The following is a 27,097-nucleotide window of genomic DNA, read 5'->3' as shown; positions in this document are numbered from 1 at the left end:
GGATTTTCTATTCTGTTCTATTGATCTATATGTCTATTTTTGTGCCAGTACTGTCTTGGTGACTATAGCTTTGTAATATAACTTGAAGTCCAGAATTGTGATGCTTCCAGCTTTGTTTTTTTCTTTTTCAAGAGTGCTTTGGCTATTCAGGGTCTTTTGTGGTTCCATATAAATTTTAGGATTGTTTGTTCTATCTCTGTGAAAAGTGCTGGTGGTATTTTGATAGAGATTGCATTAAACATGTAGATTCTATGAGGCCAAGCATTACCTTGATTCCAATATCAGACAAAGACTCTAGTGAAAAGGAGAATTACAAGCCAATATACCTGATGAACATGGATGCAAAAATTCTGAACAAATTCTAGCAAATCGAATGCAACAGTACATTAAAAGAATTCACCACGATCTAGTGGTATTTATTCCTGGGCTGCAAGAGTGGTTCAATATTTGCAAATCAGTCAACATCATATACCACATTAATAAAATAGAGGACAAGAATGATATGGTCCTCTCAATAGATGCAGGAAAAGCATTTGACAAAGCACAGCACCCATTCTTGATTTAAAAAGAAAAAAAAAACCCAACCCTCAACAAAGTAGGGATAGAGGGAACATACCTCAACATCATAAAAAGCCACATCCAAAAGACCCACAGCTAATATCATTCTCAATGGGGAAAAACTGAGAGCTTTTCCTCTATGGTCAGGAACAAGACAGGGATGTCCAATCTCACCATTGTTATTTAACATAGTGCTGGAAGTCCTAGCCTCAAAAATCAGACAACAAAAAGAAATAAAAGGCATCCAGATTGGCAAGGAATAAGTCAAATTTCACTCTTTGAAGATGACACAATACATTATATGGAAAACCTGAAAGACTCCACCAAAAAATTGTTGAACTGATACATGAATTTAGTAAAGTCTCAGGGTACACAAATCAATGTACAGAAGTCTGTTGCATTTCTATACACCAATAGTGAAACAGCAGAAAGAGAAATCAAGGAATCGATCCCATTTGCAATTGTACCAAAAACTGCAAGATACCTAAGAATAAACCTAACCAAAGAAGTAAAAGATCTGTACTCCGAAAACTATAGGACACTTGTGAAAGAAATTGAAGATGACACAGAGAAATGGAAAAACATTTCATGCTCATGGAATGGAACAACAAATATCGTTAAAATGTCTATACTACCTAAAGGGCTTCTTGAGAGTGATGGATATCTGAGACGAAGGAGCCTGAATCTCTTGGAGGACCTGAAAACTGGGCGAGTCTTACTTGTCTGAGTTTATCTTGGAAAGAAATAGATTTATATATGTTTGAGTCCAGCTCTGTGATATTTTGGCACCCTACTGCCTGCATTTTAACCACAAATCCAAAGTGAAAGAGCCATGAAGTGATTTTGTGTTTTTCAAAATAGGAAGACTACCGGAAGCTACACAGGTACTTCTCTAATCCATTTCCTCCTCCCCATTTCTATAAGCAACACCACCCTTCAGGCTCTTGCTATCTGATGTCCAGAGGGTTGTATAGCTCCTCAATCTCAGCCTTGCCTCTGCCACTTCCCTTCCCTCTCTTCCCCACAGCAGTTAGAAAAATCTGCCTAAAATTCAGATTTGAGCCTGTTCGCAGACCAGCTTAAATGTTCCAAAGGCTTCTCATAGCTTCCGACCTCATTTTTTTTCACCACTTTATGCCCCATTGTTTACCTTCTAGATGCACAAATCTGCTTGTAGTTCCCATATCCCGGCACACTTTCGTGCTGCCATACCTTTATTCATACTGTTCTCCATGTTTAATGCCTTCCTTGACTTTTTTCCCCTTTATTTTTGGACCTTAATCAGTTGTGAAATATAACACAAATATATACAAGTAAATAAACATATCTGTACAATTTAATGAACAAAGGTAATAGATGTATAATCACTATCTAAGAAACAGATATTGGAATCATCTCCCCTCCCCTCCCCAAAGCCCCCATTGCCATGCTGGAGTCAAGACTCTCTCCTTCCTACGGATGCCCACTATCTTTATTGTCATGATAATAATTTTTCACTTTTCTACATAGTTTGTCACATATTTATACAACCCTAAACAAGATAGTATGATTTTGCCTGTTTTTGAATTTTATATGATGGAATCACAATGAATTTGTTCTCTTGAACTTTATATGAATGGACTCACACAATTTATTGTTTTATGTCCGGCTTATTTTCCTCTTTTTCACAATATTAAATTTGTGAAAGTCATCAGTTTTGGGGGTGTACCTGTGCTTCATTCGTTTTCATTGTTTTACTGTATTCCATTATATGAACATACTGCAATGCATAAATATTTGTATTCTGTTGTGTTCTACCATTGATAGTTCAGTTGTTTTCAAGTTTAAGACTATTACTACAATACTGCTATAAATATTCTAGTACATGTCTCATGGTACATATAACAAGTTTTTCTAAAATAGAAGTTTTTCTAAAGTTTATACATATGGATGGACTTGCTGATCATAGAATATGCTTATATTCAGCTCTACTGGAAAATATCAAATTGCTTTCGAACATGGTTGTCATAATTTACACTCCACCAACACAGTAAGAGTTCTCATTACCCCATATTTTCTCCAACCCTTGGTGTGTCAGACTTTTAATTATTACCTTCTCTCTGATATAATCCCAGGTGCCTAGAACAGTACCTGGCTCATAGTAAGCATGCATTACATATTTGTTGAATGAATCAATATTTCTTAATTTCCAAACATGAGACTTTTCTAATTGTCTTTTTTGTTATTAATAGCTTAAATTAATTGTAGTTGAAGAATACTTCCTATACAATATGAACCTTCCAAAATTTGTTGAAATTTGCCTAATAGAGAAATTTTTATTTATAATCACTACATACATACATCATGAAAGAATATGTGTTTTGCATTTGCTGGATGCAAGTTTTAGATATATACATTAGTACAAAATTAAAGAGATTTATAAAGTGTTTATAAAAATTTTCTATATCCTAAGTTATTTTGCTACTTATATTACAAGTTACTAAAAAGGGGTTATTATAATCTTCCACTATATTTCTGAATTTACCTTTTGATAACTGATAATTTTTTCTTTATATATTCTGATGCTATAAGTGTAATCTAAATTTTTTAATTGCCATAATTTCCTAGTGAATTGAATCATTTTCATTATTAGGTGGTTTTCTTGTTCACTAATAATGTTTTTTGCCTTAAAGTCAATTTTGACTGACATTAATAAGAGTTGCACCCGCTTTCTTTTGAATGGGGTGCATGATGTATCCTTTTCCATTCATCTACTTTCAACCTGTTTCCTTAAGTTTTTTATTTGTTTGTTTGTTTGTTTGTTTGTTTGTTTGTTTGTTTGTTTTGAGAGAGGGAGCACAAGCAGGTAAGGGGCAGAGAGAGGGAGAAAGAGATTCCCAAGTAAGCTCCATGCTGTCAGCAGAGCCCCACATGGGGCTTGATCTCACAAACCATGAGATCATAATCTGAGCTGAAATCAAGAATCAGATGCTCAGCTGACCGAGCCACCCTGATACCCCAATGTTTCCGTAAGTTTTAGGTATTTTTCTGGTAGGTAGAATATAATCAGATTTTGTTTTGTTTTGCTTTTTATCCATTTTGACAGCCTTTGTCTTTTATCTAAAGCATTTGGTCTAATTATATTTAATATCAATACAATTAATATTTGGTTTAAACTATATTTGTAGACTTATCTATTTCTAATGTCTATTAGATCTTACTTCCTATATTTTGAAACTCTTTATTAAGTGATGATTGTTATGTTCTTTTGCTAAACTGACCACTTTACCATTATGAAATGGCTTTTCTTTATTCCTGGTAATATCCATTGCTCTAATATTTACTTAATCTCTATTAATAAAGCCATTTCAGCTTTTTAAATTAGTATTTGCCTGGCATATCTTTTCCATTTTTTCTTTTGTCATATGTATGCCTTTATGTTTAGAATATACTTAGGTCTTACTTTTTATCTAAACTGACCATCTCTACCCTTTAATTAGGATATTTAGACTACTTACATTTACTACAATTATGATAAGATTGGTTTTCAATCTCTCATCTTGCTGTTTGTTTTCTGTTTGCCCCATCTGTTCTTTGTTTCTTTCTTCTTATTTCCATTCCAGTGTTTACATTACTTGAATTTTAAAATGATTCCTTTTTACCTTCAACACTGACTTAATAACTCTCCTCTTTTCTTTCTCTTTTTCTCTTTTGCTTTGCTGTTAGTATTGCTTTAGAACAATTCTTTCCAATAGAATTTTCTGTGATGATGGAATTGTTCCATATTTTCACTGTTCAGTATGGTAACTACTAGCCACACGTAGATACTGAACTGTTCTACTGTGAACTACTAGCCACATGTAGATATTGAACACTTCAAGTGTGGCTAGTGTGACTAAGGAACTAAATTTTTAATTCTATCAAATTTTAATCTTAATAGCCACATGTGGCAAGTAGCTACTGTATTAGACAGTGGAGCTATAGAGTTTATAATATAAGCCTGCACTTTATTACAGTCAACCTTGAAATAGTGTTAAGCACCTCACAACATATTTTCATTTCCTCCTTTATATCCTGTGTTTTTGCTGTTATATCTATTACTTGTACATATGCTAAAATATCAGGTACATTTTTATTATTTTTACATTAGTCACATCTTTCCAAGAGACTAATATGTGGGAAATATTTTTTATATTTTATTTTATATTTCATCTTCTGTCTGTTTAAAATGCTCTTTATTTTACATTTGTTTTTGAAAGATATTTTTGCTGAATAAAAACTTCTGGGTTGGCCTTGTCCTCTGCCTTGCATAGCTTTTATAAGAAATATGCTGGCATTATTTTCTTTGTTCTTCTGTAGCAGAATGGCAAACTTTTCTGTAAAGGGCCAGATAGTAAATCTTTTAAGCTTTGCAAACCATAAAAGCCTTTCAGACCACTGCAACTACTCAACTCTGCCATTGTAGCACAAAGCAGCCATAGCAAATACATAAATGAGTGTGTGGGGCTGTGTTCCAAATAAACTTTACTTACAGAAACAAGAGATGGGCCAGATTTGTCCCGCGGGCCATAATTTGCCAACCCTTGCTCTATATGTAATACGTCTTTTTTATCTGCCTGCTTTTAGAAATTTTTTCCTTACCCTTGGTTGTTAGCAGTTTGATTAATATGTGCCTTGGCATGTTTTGTTTAAGTTCATTCTACCTGGATTTCATGCGCTTTCAAATTTGGAAACTTTTTAGCCTTTAAGTTTTATTTAAATATAATTTTAGCCCCCAACTCCTGAAACTTCAGTTGCATATATATTAAACTGCTTGATGTATCACTTTTGCTTGAGATCACTTTTGCTCTGACCCTTTCTTTTTCAGCCTTTTTTCTCTCTGTATTTCATTTTAAATAGTTTTTATTTCTGTGTCTTCAAGTTCTCTAATCTTTTCCTCTGTAGTCTATAATTTGCCATATTCCTCCTGTAAAATTAAACAACTTTTATTTATTTTTTAAAAATGTCTTTAGGGGCACCTGGGTGGCTCAGTCGGTTAAGCATCCGAGTTCAGCTCAGGTCACGATCTCGCAGTTCGTGGGTTTGAGCCCCACATAGGGCTCTGTGCTGACAGCTCAGAGCCTGGAGCCCGTTTCAGATTCTGTGTCTCCCTCTCTCTCTGACCCTCCCCCGTTCATGCTCTGTCTCTCTCTGTCTCAAAAATAAATAAACGTTAAAAAATGTCTTTAATATTTATTTAGTTTTGAGAGAGAGAGCAAGACAGAGACAAAGTGTGAGTGGGGGAGGGGCAGAGAGAGATTGAGAGGGCCACAGAATCCAAAGCAGGCTCCAGGCTCTGAGCTGTCAGCACAGAGCCTGATGCGGGGCTCAAACCCACAAACCGTGAGATTGTGACCTGAGCCGAAGTCAGACTCTTAACCGACCGAGCCACCCAGATGCCTAAAATTTAAAAAATTTTAAATTTGATAATTATGATTTTGTTCAATATTACGTTTGAAAATTTGCGTCACATTATCACGGTATTACTTGACTCACAGTAACATTTTACATATTTAAATTCAATACAACCACGAAATAAAACTATTTACTTAAACAGTATAATTCTCCTTTCATAGAAGTGGCTTTGTGTAACAAGTTTGATTTCAAACTGTCATTACCATTCTGCTCTTTGGCCCCCAATGTCCAGAGACAGGCACATTTCAACTCATTTCTGTAACGAATATTTTGTAACCAGCTCCCGAAGTTTGCCATTTCCTTTACCCTTGTAGAAATTCTTTAAAATGCATTAAACAAGGATACTATTTTTTTGTCTGGTTAGATGGAATCCATAAGTGGACCCACTTTCTGGCATGTCTGCTATCAATTTCTCTGAAAACAAGGCCTTCAAAGCAGTGCCCAAACCCTGAGTCAGACTATTTCCCTACAGTTGACCTTTAAGCCAACAAACACAATCCATAATGTTTGAAACATTTCTAGAAGGCAGCCTAAAGTCGCCTTTAGTTAGCTTGCTCCTTTTTCTATTCTAAGCAAAAAAAAAAAAAAAAAAGAATTTGTATAAGAATGCAAAAGAATGTATTTAACTTTATGAAATATTTCTAAGAATATCTACTGAATCTTAAATCTTGTTTCCACTGAACAGGTGAAAATTTGGGTGCTCAGAGAATGGTAGCACTTGAGATAAAGGCCTTAATTCGTTTATGTAGAGAACGTACTAGTTCTTGAAATTTCCGTCAAAACCACTGGTGAAATTCTATAATGTGCATCCCTATTTCTTTTCCAAACAGGTATATTGTGAGGTCTGCCTTACACTCAGATGCACATCAATGCTTGCAGGCAATCCAGATATAAGTTTATTAAATGCCCCTGCCCCTTTCTTTTACATGGAGCCCATCTGTGAAAAATGTTCTCTTCACACTTCCCTTGGCCAGAAGCTAAAATATTTAAAAGTATTAAACAATTTTCTTCATAAATGATGATACTCCTTAACTTCCAAGCGTCTGATCCCTTATAACTGTAATTCTGTAATGCTCAGAATTAAGAATAATCTAATTTTCAGTATCAGGGCACTATATGTCATCAGCTTCACAGGAGTTGTCTGAGGAATCATGAGGTTCGGCCCACGGAAGATGTCTGCGATCCATCACTCAAAGATTCATCCATAGCTCTAAGTCATTCAGCTTGTTATTCTTCAGTAAGATTATTGCCTTCTTCAGAATACCTATGGCTTACAGATTTAATTTGAACACTCAATTTTTAACTTATTTGATTTTACATTTTTATTACTTCTTACACTGAACTTATTTGCATTCTCCTATACTGTACATAAAATGTTTCATGATACCAATATTAGTATTAACAATAAAATTACAGAATGATGTTTAGGATTCTTCACAGTCTGTTTTGTTATTAGGATATATTCCACCAAGGAAGGACAAAGTCTTGCATTCAAAGGTCATTTGAAAGAAATCTTTTGTGTGTGTGTGTGTGTGTGTGTGTTACCAATCACACACTTAGGTTTACTTAATTTGTTTTCAGTTTCAGGGATTGCCCTTTTTTCCCCCTCTTTTTGACTTAATTTACTTTTTGAATATGTAAAATAATTACATGATTCTAAAGTCAAAACTATATCAAAAGGTTTACTCAGAGGAGTCTCTCTTCTAATCCTACCCCTGATCCTGGTTCCCCATCTCCACCCACCTATAAGTAACCATTGTTATTCATTTCTGGATTATTCTTTAATGTCTAATTTTATATAAGAAGTAGCTATGACAAACATGGATGGAACTGGAGAGTGTTATGCTAAGTGAAATAAGCCATACAGAGAAAGACAGATACCATATGTGTTCACTCTTATGTGGATCCTGAGAAACTTAACAGGAACCCATGGGGGAGGGGAAGGGAAAAAAAAAAAAAGAGAGGTTAGAGTGGGAGAGAGCCAAAGCATAAGAGACTCTTAAAAACTGAGAACAAACTGAGGGCTGATGGGGGGTGGGAAGGAGGGGAGGGTGGGTGATGGGTATTGAGGAGGGCACCTTTTGGGATGAGCACTGGGTGTTGTATGGAAACCAATTTGACAATAAATTTCATATATTAAAAAAAAAGTAGCTACGACATATACTGCTCTTCACCTTGCCTCACATAATGTATTGTGATGATCATTTCATAGCAATGCAAAGAAATATTCCATAGTCTGTATGACTATGTCTACTATGTACTATAATTTATTTACCTATTCAGTTCCTCTCTCTTAATGGCACTTGGGATATTCATAGTCTTTTGCCATTAAAAATAATGTCACAGTGAATAACCTTGTGCATGTATCATTCCAAATTTGTACAGATGTACTTTTAGAATAGATTCCTAGAAAATGTGCTTGCTGGGTTAAAGGGTGAATGCATCTATTTGTAATTTTGCTAGATAGTACCAAATTCCCTTCCTTGAGGGCTAAATCATTCTACACTTTCAACGGTGGCATATCAGTATGTCTCTTTCCCCTGTCCTTCGGCAACAGTGTGTTCTCAAACTTTTGGATTAGTGCCAACACGGTAAGAAATGCTACCTCAGTGTAATGTAATTTGCTTTTCTTTTTTTGAATGAGAGGAGTATGTTTTACTACTTTAAGGGACACTTGCATGAATTTGTTAGCTATGTTTATGTCTTAGTATCTATGTGTATGTGGAAAATACATGATTTATGTCTTTTTATTTCTAGGAGTTCTTTATATGTTAGATTAACTTTTTCCCATGGCTTAAGTTGCAAATATTTTGTCCAGTGAATCCTTTGTCTTTGGCCTTACATGTGGTATTTGAGCCATGCAATTTTTAAAAAATATTTATGTAACAGAATTTATGTCTTTTATTGATTCCAGATTTTGAGACCCAGAAATGCTTTCCTACTCATGTTTTCTTCTATTATTTTTAAGGTTTCCATTTTTGTTTTGTTTGGTTAACTAATCCATGTGGAGTTTATCTTACTGTGCAGTATAAGCTATGAATCCAATTTTACCTATGTCCAAATGGTACCTGGATGTCTCAGCAGCATTTATTACAAAGTCCATTTCTTCATTGTTTTGCAATATCTTTATTGTATATTACATTCCTTTATTACTGGATTTCTATTATGTTTCAGTAGTGTATCTTTCTATTCATGTACCAGTTCTACACTTTTAGTTATGAACGCTTCATTGTATTTCAAACGTCTGGTAGGACTGGCCCCTCCTCATTGCTCTTCTTTCCAGGGCTTTTTCCTGGAGAGTTTTGTTTATACAAAGATAAACTTGTTTATTACAAAAGTTTCATATGAACTTAAGAATTGATTTATCTAACTAAAAGAAAACTTGTTAGAATTTTTATTGGAATTATATTAAATTTGCAAATTAAGGTATGTCTTTCATTTGTTAAAGTCTACTTTTGTGTTTGGGGGGAGTATTATAAAGTTTCCCTCACTGGTTTTTACATATTTCTTATTAACTTTATTCCTAGGAATCTTATAATTATGGCTGCTATTGCAAATGGGATGGGGAAGTTCTCTTCTACGTTATTCTCTCTCTCTCTCTCTCTCTCTCTCTCTCTCTCTCTTTTTGAGTTTATTTATTTACTTTGAGAAAGAGAGAAAGCTGGGAGGGGCAGAGAGGAGAGAAAGAATCTCCCAAGCAGGCTCCATACTGCCAGCGTAAAGCCTGATGTGGGGCTCGAACACCGCACAAACCGCGAGATCAGGACCTGAGCTGAAATCTAGTCCGGCACTTAACCCACTGAGCCACCCAGGTGCCCCACTTCTACGTTATTTTCTACTGGTTCTTCCCTGTATGTATGATGCCTACCAACTTCTGTAAATTGCTCATTTATCCTGCTACCTTACTGGATCATCTTTTTATTTACAGTAGTTCTCCCATTGTTTCGCTTTCATTTTCTAGACACACCGTCATATTATCTGCAATTCTCATACATCTAATTGTTTTCTCTGTATCAGTGCTGTGGCAAACACCTCCAACCCCATGTTAGATGTTATAGTAACCGTGGACATCCTTGTTTTGTTTCAAACATGAGCAGAAATGCCTCCTGTGTTTTCCCATAAAAATAATAAGATGCTGGTAAGCAAGATGCTTTATGATATTAGGAAAAAACTCTTTTATTCCTCTTTTCAAAATTAGTTTTATTAGAAATATATCTTGAATTTTCTCATATATTTTTCCAGAATCTATGGAGATAATCACAAGACCTTTCTTCTTATATATAATAATATTAATAAATATATTAGTGTATTTTTTAACATTGAAACATTTTTGCATTCCTAAAACAATTTCCACTTGGTCATGACATATTGTGCTGTTTGATTCCATTTGCCAATATTTTATTTAGGATTTTTGCATTGATTGGTCTGTAGCTTTTTTTTTTTTTTTTTTTTTTTTGGTCTGTAGCTTTATATTTTGTATAACCTTTATCAGATTTTGGTTTCAATGTTATATTTATTTCATTAAAGAATTTTTGAAGTGGTCCTTTTACTGTGCTTTGGAATGGAGTTGGGATTATAATTCTTTAAAGAATCCTATTTGAAACATCTTGGATACTTTTTAAGGAGATTTTTAAAAAATATTCTATCCAGTTTTTCAATTGTTTTCAGCAGATGGCTGAATCAATTCCTTCTTTTTCCGGGAGAAAAAAAAAAAACGTCCACCTTTCTTTACCTTACTTACCCCTAATCCTTTAAGGCTCTGTTCAGTTATAATCTTCTCTAAAAAGTCTTCTCTGAGCCCTCCAGGTTGTGCTAAATTGTCCCTTTTCTGGACTTCTATTGGGTGGCATTTATTCTTGCATAGCCTCATAATACTGAAACAATTCATTAATATTATCATTATCTTCCATTAGTCAAAAGTTTCTTGTGGCAGGAATCCTGTATTGCCTCCATTTAAAAAAAATTTTTTTTAATGTTTATTTAATTTTGAGAGAGAGACCGAGTGGGGGAGGAGCAGAGAGAGGGAGACATAGAATCCTAAGCAGGCTCCAGGCTCTGAGCTGTCAGCACAAAGCCTGACGTGGGGCTCAAAGTTGCAAACCGCGAGATCATGACCTGAGTTGAAGTCCAATGCTTAACTGAGTGAGCCACCCAGGCTCCCCTTGCCTCCACTTTTTAATTTCCAGTGTCTAGTGCCAAACACACTGCCTGAAAGTTAGTAGGAGCCTTAATAAATATTTCATGAACTGATCTTTGATCAGATCCCCCCCCAACACACACACACACACACACACACACACACACACACGCACACCTGATTCCTCTCAAGTTCCTACCTTTGTTAATGGCTTCTCAATTCACCTAGGAGCATACAGAAAAAATCTAAGAATCACTATTGGCAAACTGTACCCTCTCATCTTCAGCTTGTAGTCAATCACTAAGCCTATTAATTCTAACCTAAAGTATTTCAAATTCACTCTTCTCCCTTTATATGGCCACCACTCTAGTCCAAGTCCCCATCACTTCTTGCCTAGATCACTTAATTGCTATTTTTCCTATTTTAGTCTTTACTCTGACCTTTCTATAATCCATTCTTCATCAGAAACTCAAAGTGATCCTTTAAATACATAGACATGATTATGTCACTTGCATGAAACCTATCAATAGCTTCCTATTCTTTTGGGATAAAGTTTAGAATCCTTAACATGTCCACCAAGACCCTGCCTGATTTGGAGCATCTGTTCCTTTTTGGCTTCAACTTGTGCCCTTGGTCTCCTTATCATTCTGGCTCCTTATTCTTCTTCCAATTTCGTAAGCTTTTTTGCTCTCACAGTCTTTGAATACTCTTGTCCTTTTGCTGCAGTGCCCACTCCCTTCACCTCTGATCCATAGCTTTTATCTGGTTATATCCATTCATTTTCCAAGTCTGTGCTCAGGGAAGTTTTCCTTTACCTCCCAGTGTTATAGAGGCTCTCTGTTGAATGACCATATTACCCTCCGTACTTTCCCTTTATAGAACGTTGTCTAGGCATTTGGGTGATTCTTTATCTAATGTCTATTTCTGACACTATAGTTTCCCTGGAGGCAGGGACCATGTTGATCTTATATTCAATTGTATCTTAAGAATCTATAATAAGGAACAGCACATTAATAGAATTTAATAAGTATTTATTGAATGAATGGTTGAATGATGCATGAAGGAACACAGAACTACTTGCTGAACGCTGAGCAAGAAGCCTGAAGGAACAAATTCTCCATTTCTCCTCTAGGGGGAGACCTACTCCTACTAGAAATAGCATAGACCTCAAGAGAGCACAAAATCATGAAGTTAACAGTTAGTAAGCTTCCTAAATCCCTGAAATTGATTCAGAGAATTCAATAATTCCTTGCTAGTAGAACTCTCCAGATCAGTCTGGACCACCCAGTGGTACCATAAGAGTGAGCATTTCCTGTGTTAATTTCCCTTCCTTGAACGATCTTAAAATCTCTCCTGCTAGTTGTCTATTCCAGTCTTGGTTTGCTAGGTGATTTAGCTATAACTGATCACATTCTTGGAAAAATAGTATCTATGTATATCTAATTTATATATTATCATTAACATTGTTATTTGTATTTTTACTACATTCCCCCCTTCCAAATCCCTCAAGCGTTCTTTCTCTGTGAAGTCTCAAAATGTCTTAAAATTATTCTGATAGTGTAAAATATTGGTAACCTATAAGGCCAAAGTAATTTTCAAAAAGTAGTTATTTGTAAATTTCCCTGAGCCTTTGGGGAAAGTTAAAGGGAAAAAATAAAAGAACAGTGTGAATATTGGGAGCCTGTCTGCCTCTGAGCAGATTCTGAAAGAAGTCCTTGTTTAATCCTGATGACATGTCTTGGGAGACTACCCCTGCTGCACATTAATTCGGTTCTTTTCTCTGCTGAACTACTTTCTCTTGGACAAGGTTTAAGTGTATAAAAAGCTTCAGGAGGCTTATATTTCTCTGAACTTTTTTTTTTCCTTTGCTCTATTTCCAAAGTTCCTTTTCAAATTTCCCTTTAAATGTAACTTCTGACATCTTTCTCGGGATCAAGGACCAGTACGTAGAGGCATTCTACTATTCCTGTCTTTGGGAGGTCAGTTCACTTTAGTTCAATCCTGTTTACATTTATCCAATACCTACTGTGTGCTGTGGGGAAGGGAGCAGTGAGTGCAGGAAATCTAGATCTGTGCCTTAGAGGCGTTTATGGTGCAACTGGGAGGACTAGACAAATACAAAATATTACAAAGATGACATAGATAAGAACCAACATTTAGATAGCTTAAAAAACCACTTTTCACAAATGTGATCTAAGTTTTGTGAAATTAACTCTTGGGGTAAGTGTTGTTACTCTTGTCCTGTACAGATGAGTAAACTGAGATTTAGGTAATGTAACTTGCTTAGACAAGCAAAGCAACTGGAACTACTGTCAGAACTGGAAACGTAGTCCCTATGGCATTTGCAGATTATGATGTCTCTAAAATAAGAGATGCAATAAACAATAGCTCTAAAAACTGAAGAAGTTCAAAGAGAAAAACACTATTATATTAATGAAGCAACACTATTTTTCCTAACTAGTCTGACACTTAGATCTTACTTTTTCTTACCCTACTTTGTTAATTTTGACTGATCCCTTCTCTCTCCTTGGCTCTTAGGATATCACAAACTTCCTTTTGGTTCTCCTCCTCTTCCCCACCCCCTCCCCCACTTTGGTGACAAAAGCTCATTTGAAGAAATTACTTCTTACTCAAGTCACCTTTCTCTAGGAAGGGTGTCAGGAAAACTTTGCATCAACATTAGCTGAGTGGCCCCTGAAGAAAGATGAGTCCTTTTCAGACAGAAGAGGAAGAGGTAAGTTCTGGCCAGAAGCCAGAAAACTGTTGTGAAAGGCTTTGGGTTACCACTTACAGAGGCTGCAAGACAGAATTCCTCTCCCCCAGCACACTGTCACTCTAGAGGATAGCACTCAAAATCAGGAAAACGTTTGAAGCCAGCAGATGAAGAGAGGAGTTTTTCACTCCAAGAAAAGGAGTTGCACAAAAGCCTGTGCCTGTTAGGTAGCCACCAAACTCAAAAAGTAAGACGCCCAGATCTGTAACCTGGGACACTTCAATGGCAGCTACCCAGATACTGGACACTAATACATGTTGAACAGCAATGGCATCAATCGCTACAAGCAAAACAGCATTATCAAATTTCTAGTTACGTTTATGCCAAGGTCTGAAAATAGGAACGCTAGTTGTACTGTCAATCAACACCATCTAATGAACACTTCTTGAGAGCAGGACTGGAATTAGCAGGGAAGAGAAGAAAAAATAATGACCTAAAAGTCGTATGAGAGACACACAACACATTTAAAACAAGCAAAAAACAACTCATTTGTAATCAAAGCATGAAGATCACAAATAACAAACTAAAATGTATAGAGATGGAGCTGGAATGTTGAATGCAAAATTCACAGATGTGATCAAAATGCCATTTTGGTTTTTGGCTTTTACCATCTTTTAAAGATACGGGGAAGGGATAATCTTCCCCTGCAATTTTCCCTGAATGGGAAATTGGGCAGATTCCCTGACTTTTTGGTTCATTCTTTGATAACTGACAATCCTTTAAGTAAGTCACTTTAAGTCAAGAAAGAGTCTTGATTTGGTATTTAGAATGTTTCCAGTCCAAGATGGCAATCAAATACTTCAGTCTTCATTCTAAGCACTAGTTTAAGACTTCTCCTCCCCCTTCCCCCACGTAAGGCGTCTTGTGGCTGGTGGCTGCCTGCCTTCAGCTTTCTCCTTAACTTACCTCCTCCCCCTCTAGCTAGCTGCTGTTTGACTTGCTGTGTAAAAGTGGGAAGCAAGACAGCTCAGGGATATGACAGATCTGTACTACCTGGGTCAGGCAGATGATTTAAGTTGAATTTTTCCTGTAGGGTACTTTAAAGGTTCTTTGCAGATTGCTCTCATCAGAGACCTCTCACTCCAGTCTTTTTGGCCTAAATAGATGCAGATGGTTGCCTCTGACATCCTCTGTGTATTCTAGGATTCCTCTGTTTGTTCACCTCTAACTTCTGGTCACGGGGTCTCTCCACACCTCTAGACAACCCTTTTTGAATAAACCAAAGGCAACACCATGCTGACTGTCTTCTATATGGCCCATATCTGGTCTTGGAAACATTCACACATTCGTCACTGCTATCGAATCTGGGAGTGCTGCAGATCCCCCTGCAGCCACCTCCGCTTTGCGGCTACTGCCTTTAAGTTGTAGGCAAAAGCTGGTGCAGGCCACTGGGTTTCACAACTGTGGGAAACAGTTGCCAAGCTCTCTGGTCCCACAGAAATCCCTCTCTGGGCTGGAGGACAAGGATGCAGCACCAGCACTATGTCTCCCTCTGGGTGGGAAGGGAGTGGGAACAAACTGAAGAAGCAAATTGTTCCTCAAGCAGAAACAAATTGTTCCTCAAGAAACATCTTCACAGACCCTTCCCCTCTACTATTCTTTTGATCTCACTCTGAAGTAGAACTGTTCTTCACCATTGACTTTGCACGTGAAAACTTTATTGAAATTATTATCCTGAATTGCAACTGACTGTTTGCAAATCTATATCCAAGCCCTGAAAATAAGGGAATGTGTTTCTCCATCACTGTCTTCCCTGCACTGTGAGCCCTGAGCCTGGAACAACATAGGTGCCGGCAAATGTTTGATAAATGTATGAATGAATGGACCTGAAACTTCCTTTGGTTGTGCAGTGGATTCTCAGAAACATTATGAAATAATCTGCATAGATGGCCTATGCGAGTCTCCCTGGGAGACAAATAATTCTATATTTATAAGATGTTGGGAGTTTCGCAGAGTTTATACACCTCAAAATTTACCAATGAAGAAACTTTGAGAAATGAGACAACGCAGGGAAAAATTCATATTTTTCAAGGAAGAAATGGATAAATAAACATGAGATAGTTCAATTTTTAGAAAACTTATGGGATGTCAAATCCAAACTTCCCCCCAAACTGTGAGAAGTGTGGATATTATCTGAATAGTTTAACTAAAAACCCTAAAGCTGAACAAAACAACAAAGAAAAAAATGATTTAAAATAGTTGGCAAAATGTTACTGTGTTAAATATAGATGATGGATAGGAGTTCATCATACTATTCTCTCCAGTTTTTTCAGTATGCTTGAACATTATATAATACCAATGACATTTAAAAATTGGAAGCTTGGAAACAGCACTGTCTTTACCTTGCTTTAGAAAGGAGGCAACAGAAGAAGCAAAAATGGAATGGAAACTATGTAGACTTTGGCATCCTATAATTAAGACTTCAAAGGTCCCATTAATATAGTAGTATTATGATAGTCATAAAACTGTACTCGTTTGATGAAAGTAAAAAAATTTGGAAGCAGGAACTTTTGCTTAGGAATTAAATAGATTCGGAATTATAGAAATGGAAGGATATTCAGAAATGATTTCAGCCAATGCTCTCACAATGAGAAAACAGATGCCCAATGAAATGGAATGAAATAACTATCAGTCTCAGAGCCAGGACAAAAGCTAGACCTTCTGTACTCTGGGGACAGGATGTACTCCACCATCCTGGGTAGTATATGACATTGAACAAAAGCAGCCTGCAGTCACCATTCCCTCAATAGGTCAGTTGTCTGAAGCTCATTCTCCACTTAGAGAAAGCTATGGATGGTGCCAAACAGAGCATCACTTTACTGGATCTAGAGACAGGGAGACTTAGCACACCTGGGCCCACTGCATGATGCAGTGGAATTTATTACACATCTGACTCTCACCTCATTAATTCCCCAGCTAAGTAGGATTCAAGGGGATTTGGGGGAGAATATACCATTGGGGTATTAATGTGAGTCACACAGTTCTAGACATAGGGATGGGAGTTTGAGATGTACTAACTGAACCGAGGTTAGGTTTGACAACACATGTAGTGGCTTGATTTTTCTATGATCTTCCCTGCTGGTAGCCAGGAAGGGCTGAGGTTCACAGGATGAACTTCCCCATTTGTGATTAGCACCAACACAGGTATCTCTTGCCCTTGTGTTTGGAGATTTAACAGTCTCTAGAGCCCTAATACAAATTTCTGGTTTAGAAGCAATGGGCACAGAATCAAACTGTTTCCATTCACTGAATTTGATCAAATGCTTTAGAGCAGCTTGCAGGGGAGGGGGGAGGGGTCTAGCCTCCTTCAAGCTTTCCTAAGTAAATCTATGAATTAAAAGCAATGTAGTTAATATGTAGCTACAGCTTCAAGTCAACTCCCCAGAACCCCTCCCAATCAGAGAGCTACCGCTAAACCCTTCTTCCATAGAGCTGTCAATGACCAAAGCAGCCTTTAATCCCGACCAAAGCAGCCCTTTCTTTAATCTAGAGTATAGAATTGGTGGCTTACAAGGCTGAATGTTGCCTGTTTTCAAAATGATTTTTTTTTTTAATGTTGCCAATATTTGCAACTTGGAGGATTCACTTGTTTAAAAAAACTGGGTATCAGCTTCTTTGGAAAAATTGAACAACCTCACCACAGCAGAGTGGCAGAAGGTGGCGGACACATTCCTGCATGGCAAAAATCTTTTGAGTTTGGAACGCAGGGGAGGCTCACTCCTCAGTCAAGGCATGAGATTCTCCAGTTCACCATCCCCTCATTGATGTTCATGAACTGTCTGGGCCCTGCTTTCTTCTCAAACTGGTTGATGCTGCTGCTTAGAAAAAGCTTTGGGGAGTAGCCTGTGCAGGCTACTTCACTCTACCTGCACCACTACGTGCTGCTGGCTTCCAATGTTTATGCTTTTGCTTGGGAAGGACATCACTGAGACGCTGCAGCATCTCCCTGGCTGGGAAGGGTTACTGTCAGCGGGTACATCGTTTTCAGTCTTCGACATTTGGACTACTACGCCTCTTAGGCGGTTGTTTATCTTCGGTATAGTTCTCTTTGAGGAAGGGTGGACACTATCCAGGAGGTTTCAGAAAGCACACGTTTCCAATATTATGAATAATGATGGAAGGAAGTCTCTTTTATTTTCCAAAGACACTTCTTACTAACAGTTTAGTCTCCTAAGCAACCGAACCAATGTAGCAAGGTTAGAAATGAGGTGCCCAGGCCCGATCTCAGCTGGAGACCGTGGGAGGCAGCGGAAAGCACGAAAGGACCCACTACAGGCCTGGTCCACAAAGGGGCGGCCCCACAGACTCGGCCCAACAGCCAGGGGCGGTGAGCTTTTTGCCTAGAGCTGCGGACCCAAGACCCCGGGCAATGGCCGACAGCGCTACATTGCGCCGGCGCACAAACCCTCCAGCAGGGAAAGAAAATAATCCGTTAACTATGCCTGGGTAGGACGGAGGCTGCCTCACGACTCTGCGCAGGCGCCCCCCGCCTGCAGCCATTGGCCGGTGCGCAGGTGCCCCAATCGCTCTTCACATCCTGTAAACAGAGGCCAGCTGGAGACGCCAACTTCTGTTTCCGGGTCACACCTTGACAGCGGCTTTCACCGCCCAGCTCTGCCCCGAGGTTCGGTGAGTGCGTCCCTCGCTGCGGGCCTGCCTGCAGCCAGGTTCCCTAACCCGTGGCACTACGCCCAGTAACTCCTCCGTTCCCCGCTCGGGTTTCGTTAGCCCTCGCGGCAGAGACAGGTTCCCGGCCTTGGGGAAATCAGGGAGCGGGTTGGTTAACCTCCGGGGCTCCACCGGTGTAGGTTGCGCGACCCTCTTTCACCCCTCGTTCCGGGAGACCTGCCGGGGTTGCTGAGATCTTTTCGGATCCCATGCGCAAAGTGACACCACACGTCCTCGCATTTCGTGTCCTTGCCCTTCGGCCCTTTGCCTCGGCAACAAGTAGCGGCCGCGAGCTCTCCCCCTCAGCAGGTGTGGTGGGGTTGGGGGCGCCTCTGACTAGGCTGAGGGTCTCTCAGCTCGGGCGGAAGCTGAGGCGTCACTAGCACCAGAGCTGTTGAATGTCGCCTGTCTTCCACTGTGCTTCTAGCATCGCAGTAGAATACCTCTTGGTGTCTTCTTTGGATCCGAAGTGAAAGAAAATGTGGGAGAGAGGACTCTTAGTTCCAGCAGAGGAAAGGGGCCACTTGGGGTCAAACCGCGCACGGGCTGCTGTCGGAAGATAGGTCAAGTTTACATTGCCTTGACCCTTCCCGACAGTGCATATCGTCAGTGTGCCCCGAAGTTTCACTCTTTACCGGGAACTTCGATGCAGCAGCAGAAGACCACTGGTCATACCCTGACTTAGGAGTTCTTAGCCTAGAGTCCCAAGAACGCCTCGAAAATGATTGCAGGGTTTAGTTTCTTCAGATCATCCATTGCCCAGAAACGGTTAACAGAGCAAGTCCAGTCTAAGCCTTCCACTTTAGATGCTCTGTCTTCTGACCCCTTTCTTGGGATCTCTAGTTCAAATGCACGGCTGCTTTTTTTCTCCTTTCGCCTTGCAACAAAGAAGTGTAAGATACACGCCCTTGTTTCCGAGTTTAGTGGCTGTTAGATTAAAATTATGTCAAGTCTAAATTATCTAGAAAGTTTCAGAGAGACATATAAACAGGTGTACATGTAAGCTTATTCGTTCATAATAACATAGGGGAGAAGAATGCCTGATATGAATTATTGATACCTATGAATTGAATATTTTAACTTGCATTCTATTAATTAATACTGTATACAGTTTAAACAGATAAATAGTAAAATAGAAACTATTCAAGTATAAGGAGATACTTCATTACAAAAAGCAAAAATTACATAATTTGAAGTGACCAAAGTCATTTTAGGTTTTTTCCCCTTAGTCTAAGTCATATACATAACATTTTTGATTATGCAAGTCTTGAATTTTTAAGGATCTAAAGTAATAATTTTTACATTAACTCAACAAATATTTATTGAGAAACTGCCATGTGCCAGGAGCTATTATATTTGGGGCACCTGGGTGGCCCAATCGATTGAGCGTCCGACCTCAGCTCAGGTCATGATCTTGCAGTGCACCAGTTCGAGCCCCACGTTGGGCTGTGTGCTGACAGCTCAGAGCCTGGAGCTTGCTTCAGATTCTGTATCTCCCTCTCTCTGCCCCTCCCCTTCTTGCTCTCTCTCTCTCTCTCTCAAAAATAAACAAACTTTAAAAAAATTTAAAAAAAAAGAAAATAACACTATATTTACCCCCAAGGAGCTTATAGTTTAATAGGAAACCTTATTCCTAAGCAGTTACACCTAGAGAGCTGATGCTGCATAGTATATTTTCTCTACAGTTTTTGATATATGCCTTTTCATGGAAATGCTCCATCTTGTTTGTTGTAATTTTAAATGTTTCCCAACTAGTGTATGGCTCTTATATAGCCAAAACTTCTATCAGTTAAATTTAAGTACATTGCATTATGTTCTTTTCCATGCTAGAACCCTCTGTCATATTGTGGTTTGAACATATATTTGCCCAAATCTATTTCTCAGTTGTCATGAATGGCCAATTATTAAAATTTTTAATTCATTTTGCACTCTTAAATCTGCTTGTTTTCCTGTAGCTACAAACATACGTCGTTGGTGTGAACTTTGATTTTTTTTCTTATATACATGACTAATTATACTTTTGAGTTTTTTGTTTTAGAATACCACTTCAAATATTTCCCACTTTTTTCTTTGCTGAAGACATTTTAAACTGTTTCACAGATGCCTTGCCATTGTTAACATAGATGTATTTGTTCCATAACCTTTTCCCTCTCTTCTCACAGGTATCGATCACTTCTTAGCCTTTAGTCAATCAACCGGTATTTATTAAATACCTACTTTTGTGAGCCTCTGTGGCTGGCCTTACATGAACAATAATATAGAAGACAGGGACCTCGCCTTCTAATTGATTACAATTTAGACGAGAAACAATATAAACATAACTATACTGCAGGGCCAACTGTAACAAGTAAGCTAAAGGTGATGCTGATCGTAAAGACCACAAAGTCCAGAGGAGGAAAAGAATGTTTTGTGGCATCTTCTGCCTTTAAAAAATATCTTCTTCCTTGCCTGGTCTTGTTTGTAAGCTACACAGAGCTCCATAAGGGTCTTGGGGCCTCTTGAGGAAATCTTGTTCCAGACTATTCAGAGAGTAGAATTGAGGTGCTGAGGGTCAAAACATTTTCGTCCAGGTTTACCCAGCTCCCTGAGCGACTATTATAATCTATTTCTCTGTGATTAAGAAAAAATATTAATTCATCATTGACCTCTTTGAAATCTACTTTTACTATTGGGAGGGCCTCAGAGAACTAATCCCAGAGACAGGTATGCTCAGTGATATTGTGTATGCCTAAAACTTCTTTGTTTCAGGCAGTTTGGAGCATGTGAACATACTCTGAGCCTTGATGAGTTCCAGTATGTGGTATATTATGCAGAGCATTCAGAGCAAATACTCTCTCTCAGAGCGCTTAATCCGAACAATCGCTGCCATTCGTTCCTTCCCACATGATAATGTAGAGGACCTCATCAGAGGGGTGAGTGTGCTGTATTGATGGAGAGTACTTTGGGAGGTGAAGCGGGAAGGTTCCTGGGGAATCGTGATAGATTACAGATTTGCAGCATTGACTCAGCGCAAGATGACAAGGAGTTTTTACAGTCCTCATACATGTATTAACTTGACGATGCAAATACAGTTTCCTTGTGTTTTGCTTCTCTTTCCTTCTCCCTTTCACTTTGTGCATCTGATATTTTTCTTCAGGAAATATGTTCTGGATGACCCTAGTCTCACGTTCTTTGTAAAATCTCTGTCTGGATATGATGCATGTGGGATCCAGCAAGCTCAAAGTCTCCTACACGTGTTCTACTAAGGGAGGAAGGAGACGAGCAAAGCAGAAGCAGTTTTCAAATCCTTGTGGTTTATAATAATCACATAGAGAGATATCACCTGCCGTCTATCTTAACAACAGCTACCACTTTTAATTCTGTAAGGAATGTCAACCTTTAAATGCAGGGTAATTTTTGACTTAAGAAAGCATCTTAACATCTTTAACCACTGCCATTCAGCGATTGTTATACAACTAGTGTCCTAGTTGTATCCTAGTATCCTAGACGGTCTTTGAGATATTTTCCTGATTATTATTCCTGCTGAAGAGAAGTTACAGGGTAATTTTTTGATCACTAGAAAATGCATCCAGATGGTTGCTTTTGTACATTTCTTTTCAACAACAGTGGAATCCTTATTTACCGCCTGGAGCTGTGTAGCTGCTTCAGGGTTGTGTGGTGCAGCTTTGAGAAGGAATAGTCATACAGCGTTAACTTGTTCTCAGCAAAAGTGGTACCAGAGGATTCAGCAGTAGGAAGTTTGTCACGTTCTAATTCTAGCTCTGCTGCTGAGTCATTCGGCGACTTTGGTCTGACTGTGAGATCCCCATCTCCTTTCATCACATTTGAAAAGAGCCATACCTCCGGAGGCTAGGTGGCAGAGAATGCCCATACTCAGAGGCTACTTTGAAGATGTTTGTAAACAAAAAGATAACGTTAAGATGACCTTACTATTAGTGATGGTCATCCGTTGAATGACAAAGAGGGTGCCAGGTCTCCTGGTTTCAGTCTGACCGACTCACTTTCTGGACTTTTGTAGAACATGGCGGCCGTAGAAAGTGGATGGGTTTTCCAGCTTTCCTGAGTGGTGAGAAGTTTCCCATTGCTTTTGCACATAAGGTTATGTCCTCAGTGATGCCTAGATGGCCATCTGGCAAGTTACCTTGTGGAAAAACTTAGTAAGTTGATCTAGGGAATTGATAGCTTCTTTCTTTCATCTTCAGTGTGTTCCCTCGGTTTGGATATTAGCATTATATTATTTTAATATGTAGTAGAAACCGGGACTAGTAGTATGTTTCCACTACAGTCAGAGCTAGAGCCGTCTTCCACCCTGGACTCAGTTCTGAGTCTCATCCTACTCAGTGAGCCAGAGCTGAGCACACTGACTGAAGTTTCCTTGTGCCCGTAGGGAGCAGATGTGAACTGTACCCATGGCACACTGAAGCCACTGCACTGCGCCTGCATGGTGTCAGATGCTGACTGTGTGGAGTTACTCCTGGAAAAAGGAGCTGAGGTAATGTTTTTAACACTGTCGCGTTAATGAGCCACTACGACTTGAGCTTCACGTTTTCTTAAAATTTCTGTCTCTTCTCCCGTCCCTTCCCACCTTCTAGCCCGTGGTAACATTGGCATACCCAATATCAAAGCAGAATGTAATGGTAAATATCTATATAGCGATCCAAAGGATTTCATCCTTTGCCTTTCTTTCTTAAGTTGTCCCGGGCTCCAGGAAGAGGGAGTTTTATCTCCCCTTTTTCTCTCAGCCTTCTTTCTGGAGTTGTTTGCATTTCCATTCAGTGCTCTCACGGCCTGTTGACTGTCCAGGAGCTCTAAGTACCGGGGCCCCTGGAGTGATTAAATCTAAACCATTTGACACCTGCTACCAGACATGCACTTCTAATACCACTGTTTCTGGGGGATAGGTGTCATTAGGTAACCCATTCCTCAGGATTGGGCTACTTGTGCTGGTTCTGCCCACTAATTATTTTCCGTTTATTGTATCCTGTTCCTGTCTTCTTTCTGACGTATCTTAAGATAAGAAACCTAGATTAATTTATATCGGCATCAGCAAGAAGCAGCATGGTATAATGAAAGGTTAAAAGAATAGACTCTGGAGCCAGACTTCATGGATTTGAATCCCAGCTCTATCACTTCCAGCTGTGGGACTTTGAACAAGTTACTTAAGTTTTCTTTGCCTCGGTTTCTCCATCCGCAAAACGGGGGTGACAATGGTATCTTCTTCATAAGGTTGTGAAGTGTTTAGTACACTGGCATGTAGTAATTGCTAAGTAAGTGTTTGTTAAGTAAATAAATAAGCAGTTTTGACTGTTTGTAAGCAATCTGGAAGTTGCACGTGCTGAGGCGCCAATTGGAATCAGACATGCCGCGAAGCTGGTGTGCAGACCCCAAACATATTGGTCAGTAAGCCTAAGGGGCCAGCCGCAGCACCATCCACCCAGCCATGTTGTTCTCTACTTGTCATTATCTGTTACATAACTCTTGTGAGTGACCCTGAAAATGAAAGCCAGTGATTTAATGTCAGTGATGAAAACTATCCCCGGGGGCGTGGAAAGTTTTTAGCTAAATAGAAAGTTGAACTGAGTTAAATATATCAGCTTATTTTTATTGCATTTTATGGGGGAAGATAATATGTTAGTCTTAAGTTTGGGTTTTGAAGTCTTTATTATAGGGAATGTTGATTTGTAGCAAGTCAGCTGCTTTTGCAGTATTGCAAGGTTGTGCTCTTCTCTTCACATGCCTTTATTGAGGTTCTCTTATGACCGCACGGCATAGTTTTGCAAGGGGCTGATCGGATTAACAATTTGAGCTTCTCGGTATGGTTAAAGAACGCGGCAAAGCTATATGGGTGGAGTTTGGCCTCATTATTTTTCAATCTGGTTGCCATCAGCCACAGGTTAGAGTGAGTTGGGATAAGTAAAATAATTCAAAACCTTTACTCTGGCTCATGTGTTGAAACTACTTTCCAATAAGTATCTCCCAGAGTAGTTACAAGGATTTAGACTTCATCTTCTCTTTCTTTACCCTTTACCCCATGGTAGAGATCCTAGTGAATAGTAAAGAATGGAGCAGAAAAACCCTAAATAATGCAGGCCAGCTGATCAGTGCACATAATAGAGTGCTGGTTGTTTTGAGACCGCTCTCTTCCTATTTGCTCCGAAGCTCCTGACATCTCTCCGTCTCGATCACCAAGACTCCCTGGGAATTGCTTGTTGATTCTCATATTCAGAACATGACAGAGCACAGATAGTGGATAAACACATGCAAGCTTCTTTGCCCACCCATCTTCCTCTCGGTAGTCTAGCTACTGTCATATAGTTCCTCCGTCTTTACAGGTGAATGCCCTGGATGGTTACAACCGAACAGCCCTCCACTATGCAGCTGAGAAAGATGAGGCTTGTGTGGAGGTCCTCTTGGAGTATGGTGCAAACCCCAACGCGCTGGATGGCAACCGAGATACCCCACTTCACTGGGCAGCCTTTAAGAACAATGCTGAGTGTGTGCGGGCCCTCCTGGAGAGTGGGGCTTCTGTCAATGCCCTGGATTATAACAACGATACCCCGCTCAGCTGGGCTGCCATGAAGGGAAATCTGGAGAGCGTCAGCATCCTTCTTGATTACGGAGCGGAAGTCAGAGTCATCAACCTAAAAGGCCAGACGCCCATCTCCCGCCTGGTGGCTCTATTAGTCAGGGGACTTGGAACAGAGAAAGAAGACTCTTGCTTTGAGCTTCTCCACAGAGCTGTTGGACACTTTGAATTAAGGAAGAATGGCACCATGCCACGGGAAGTGGCCAGAGACCAGCAGCTGTGTGAAAAACTGACTGTTCTGTGCTCAGCCCCGGGAACTCTAAAAACACTGTCTCGCTATGCTGTGCGCCGGAGTTTGGGCCTCCAGTATCTGCCGGATGCAGTGAAGGGCCTTCCACTGCCAGCCTCTCTGAAGGAATACCTCTTACTTGTGGAATAGGCTGGAGAAGTTGTTTGCACCATCAGGCAGGCAACTCTGGGTGAGATTTTTCCCTGTGGTACTGTCTCTTTGTCTTGGAAAACAGGAAAAGCAGTTGTTCCTGTTGTGTGGTTTATATTTAGAGGCAACATGTCACAACAGTCACCTCCACACCACCTCCCCTCCCCAAACCAAGCAACCAAACAAACAAACAAAAAATCCCTCACTTTTGTTTTCTCTTTATTGCTTACTTGGCTTTTTATATTGCACCCTGCAAGCGAAGAGGTCTCCCCCTACCCCCCTCCCCCCTTTAGGGAAAAAGTCAACAATGCAACTGAATTCTCTAGGAAGATGAAGAGTATTTAAAGAGTGTGTGTTTAGTTTTCCTTTGGGAACATGATTAACATTTCAGAAGAATCCCTCTAGAAACATTTTAACTGGTCAGTGAAGAAGTCTAAGAAAAGTCCAGCTAACAAATGTGGCCCAAAGGTGAAGATACTGAAAGCTCAAATGGTGTGCAGATTCACAGTTGGGCTGGATGATATTCCTAGAGTGCCACGTCATGGAGCATTCAGAAGGGACTGGCCCCCTGTCTCACCATCAAAGGAAACAGCGGTCTTGGCCTCTTTTCCATGGGTGTGCCTGAGGGTTCCAGTAGTTCAGCAGTGTTATTTCAGAACTAACATTTTCTTACTGCTTTCCACATAGAAGAGGTAGCAGGTTCTGAGCAGTCCTAAGAACTTTTCTAACGCAGTTCTTTCTCTTGGTGAACGCCAGTTTGCTCCAATGGGCTTATTAGCAGGTGCTCTTGCACCTTAGATGAAGGTGTTTACTCTAGCAGGGAAGGAGATGGGCTGGGCTGCCTTTTCCCATGGGTCGTCTTCATTTCCCTTTAGGGAATTCACGCTACTGAGGGTTCAGAATTATTTTCCTTTCAGTTGTTTTGGCAACTTTGCTTTTTACGGATCTATACAAGACATTGGGGGAGGCCAGCGAGTGGGGGAAGAGCATTATAAGAGCTGCTTTCAAGCTGGCCCACCTACTCAAAAAGGAACTGTTTTAGTGAACCATACTTAGTCAACGATACTCTTCCTTTTCATGTTCCTAAACTAGATCAAGTAGTTATTATTCTTGGATGACCCAGATGCAAATTTGAAAAACTTTTTAAGTTGATCGGGAACTACAAATAAAAATGACTGCAATCTGCTGACACAGCTAATTTGAAAAAACATGTCTGCTTTTGCCCTTTTGCCATTGGTGGTTTTTTTTTATTTTATTTTTTTGGGTTTTTTTTTTTTTTTTTTTTTGCTCACTTAAAAAAGAAATAAACACTTCTAAAAGCAAGTTTGGCAGTTTCTACTGTTCCTGCTTTTCTCCACATCGTTTAATCACCCAGAGCCCCGTTGTCCGTAACTTTGAAATGGGCTGTCACCACCTCCCTCATAAGCTGTTTTGAGGATGCAGTGATACCAGGGCTTAATATTTACTGTTAATTTTTCTTCCCCTTAATGAACTGCACAAAGAGCATTTGGCTGCCTTAAGTCTGGACTCCTGACAAGCCTTCTCAGTTGCTGTTCAGAACTG

At 39.4% G+C, this 27,097-nt stretch overlaps 1 protein-coding gene and 1 pseudogene across 14 annotated transcripts in view; one reads left to right on the top strand and one right to left on the bottom strand.

The window, feature by feature from the left end:
• Positions 1–26,723, top strand: part of ASB8 (ankyrin repeat and SOCS box containing 8) — a 35,981-nt gene extending 9,258 nt beyond the window's left edge. For 5 of the 14 annotated variants that reach the window (XM_081796146.1, XM_081796145.1, XM_078449909.2 and 2 more), the window contains 3 exons: positions 21,318–21,481; positions 22,957–23,061; positions 24,902–26,723. In XM_081796146.1, coding sequence (XP_081652272.1) covers positions 21,353–21,481; positions 22,957–23,061; positions 24,902–25,534 — 867 coding nt within the window. In that variant the 5' untranslated portion in view covers positions 21,318–21,352 and the 3' untranslated portion in view covers positions 25,535–26,723. Of the gene's footprint in view, positions 1–18,419; positions 18,531–21,317; positions 21,482–22,956; positions 23,062–24,901 lie in introns of those variants that run through there. The other 9 variants (XM_078449916.2, XM_078449914.2, XM_078449910.2 and 6 more) reach the window with 6 other exon arrangements.
• Positions 5,200–17,899, bottom strand: LOC132695362 (ERO1-like protein alpha pseudogene; annotated as a pseudogene).
• Positions 26,724–27,097: the final 374 nt, after the last annotated feature.

This window comes from Panthera onca, chromosome B4 (genome assembly GCF_046562875.1).
Source record: "Panthera onca isolate mPanOnc1 chromosome B4, mPanOnc1 haplotype 2, whole genome shotgun sequence".
NCBI lineage: Eukaryota > Metazoa > Chordata > Mammalia > Carnivora > Felidae > Panthera > Panthera onca.
This window is presented reverse-complemented; position numbering and strand designations above follow the sequence as displayed.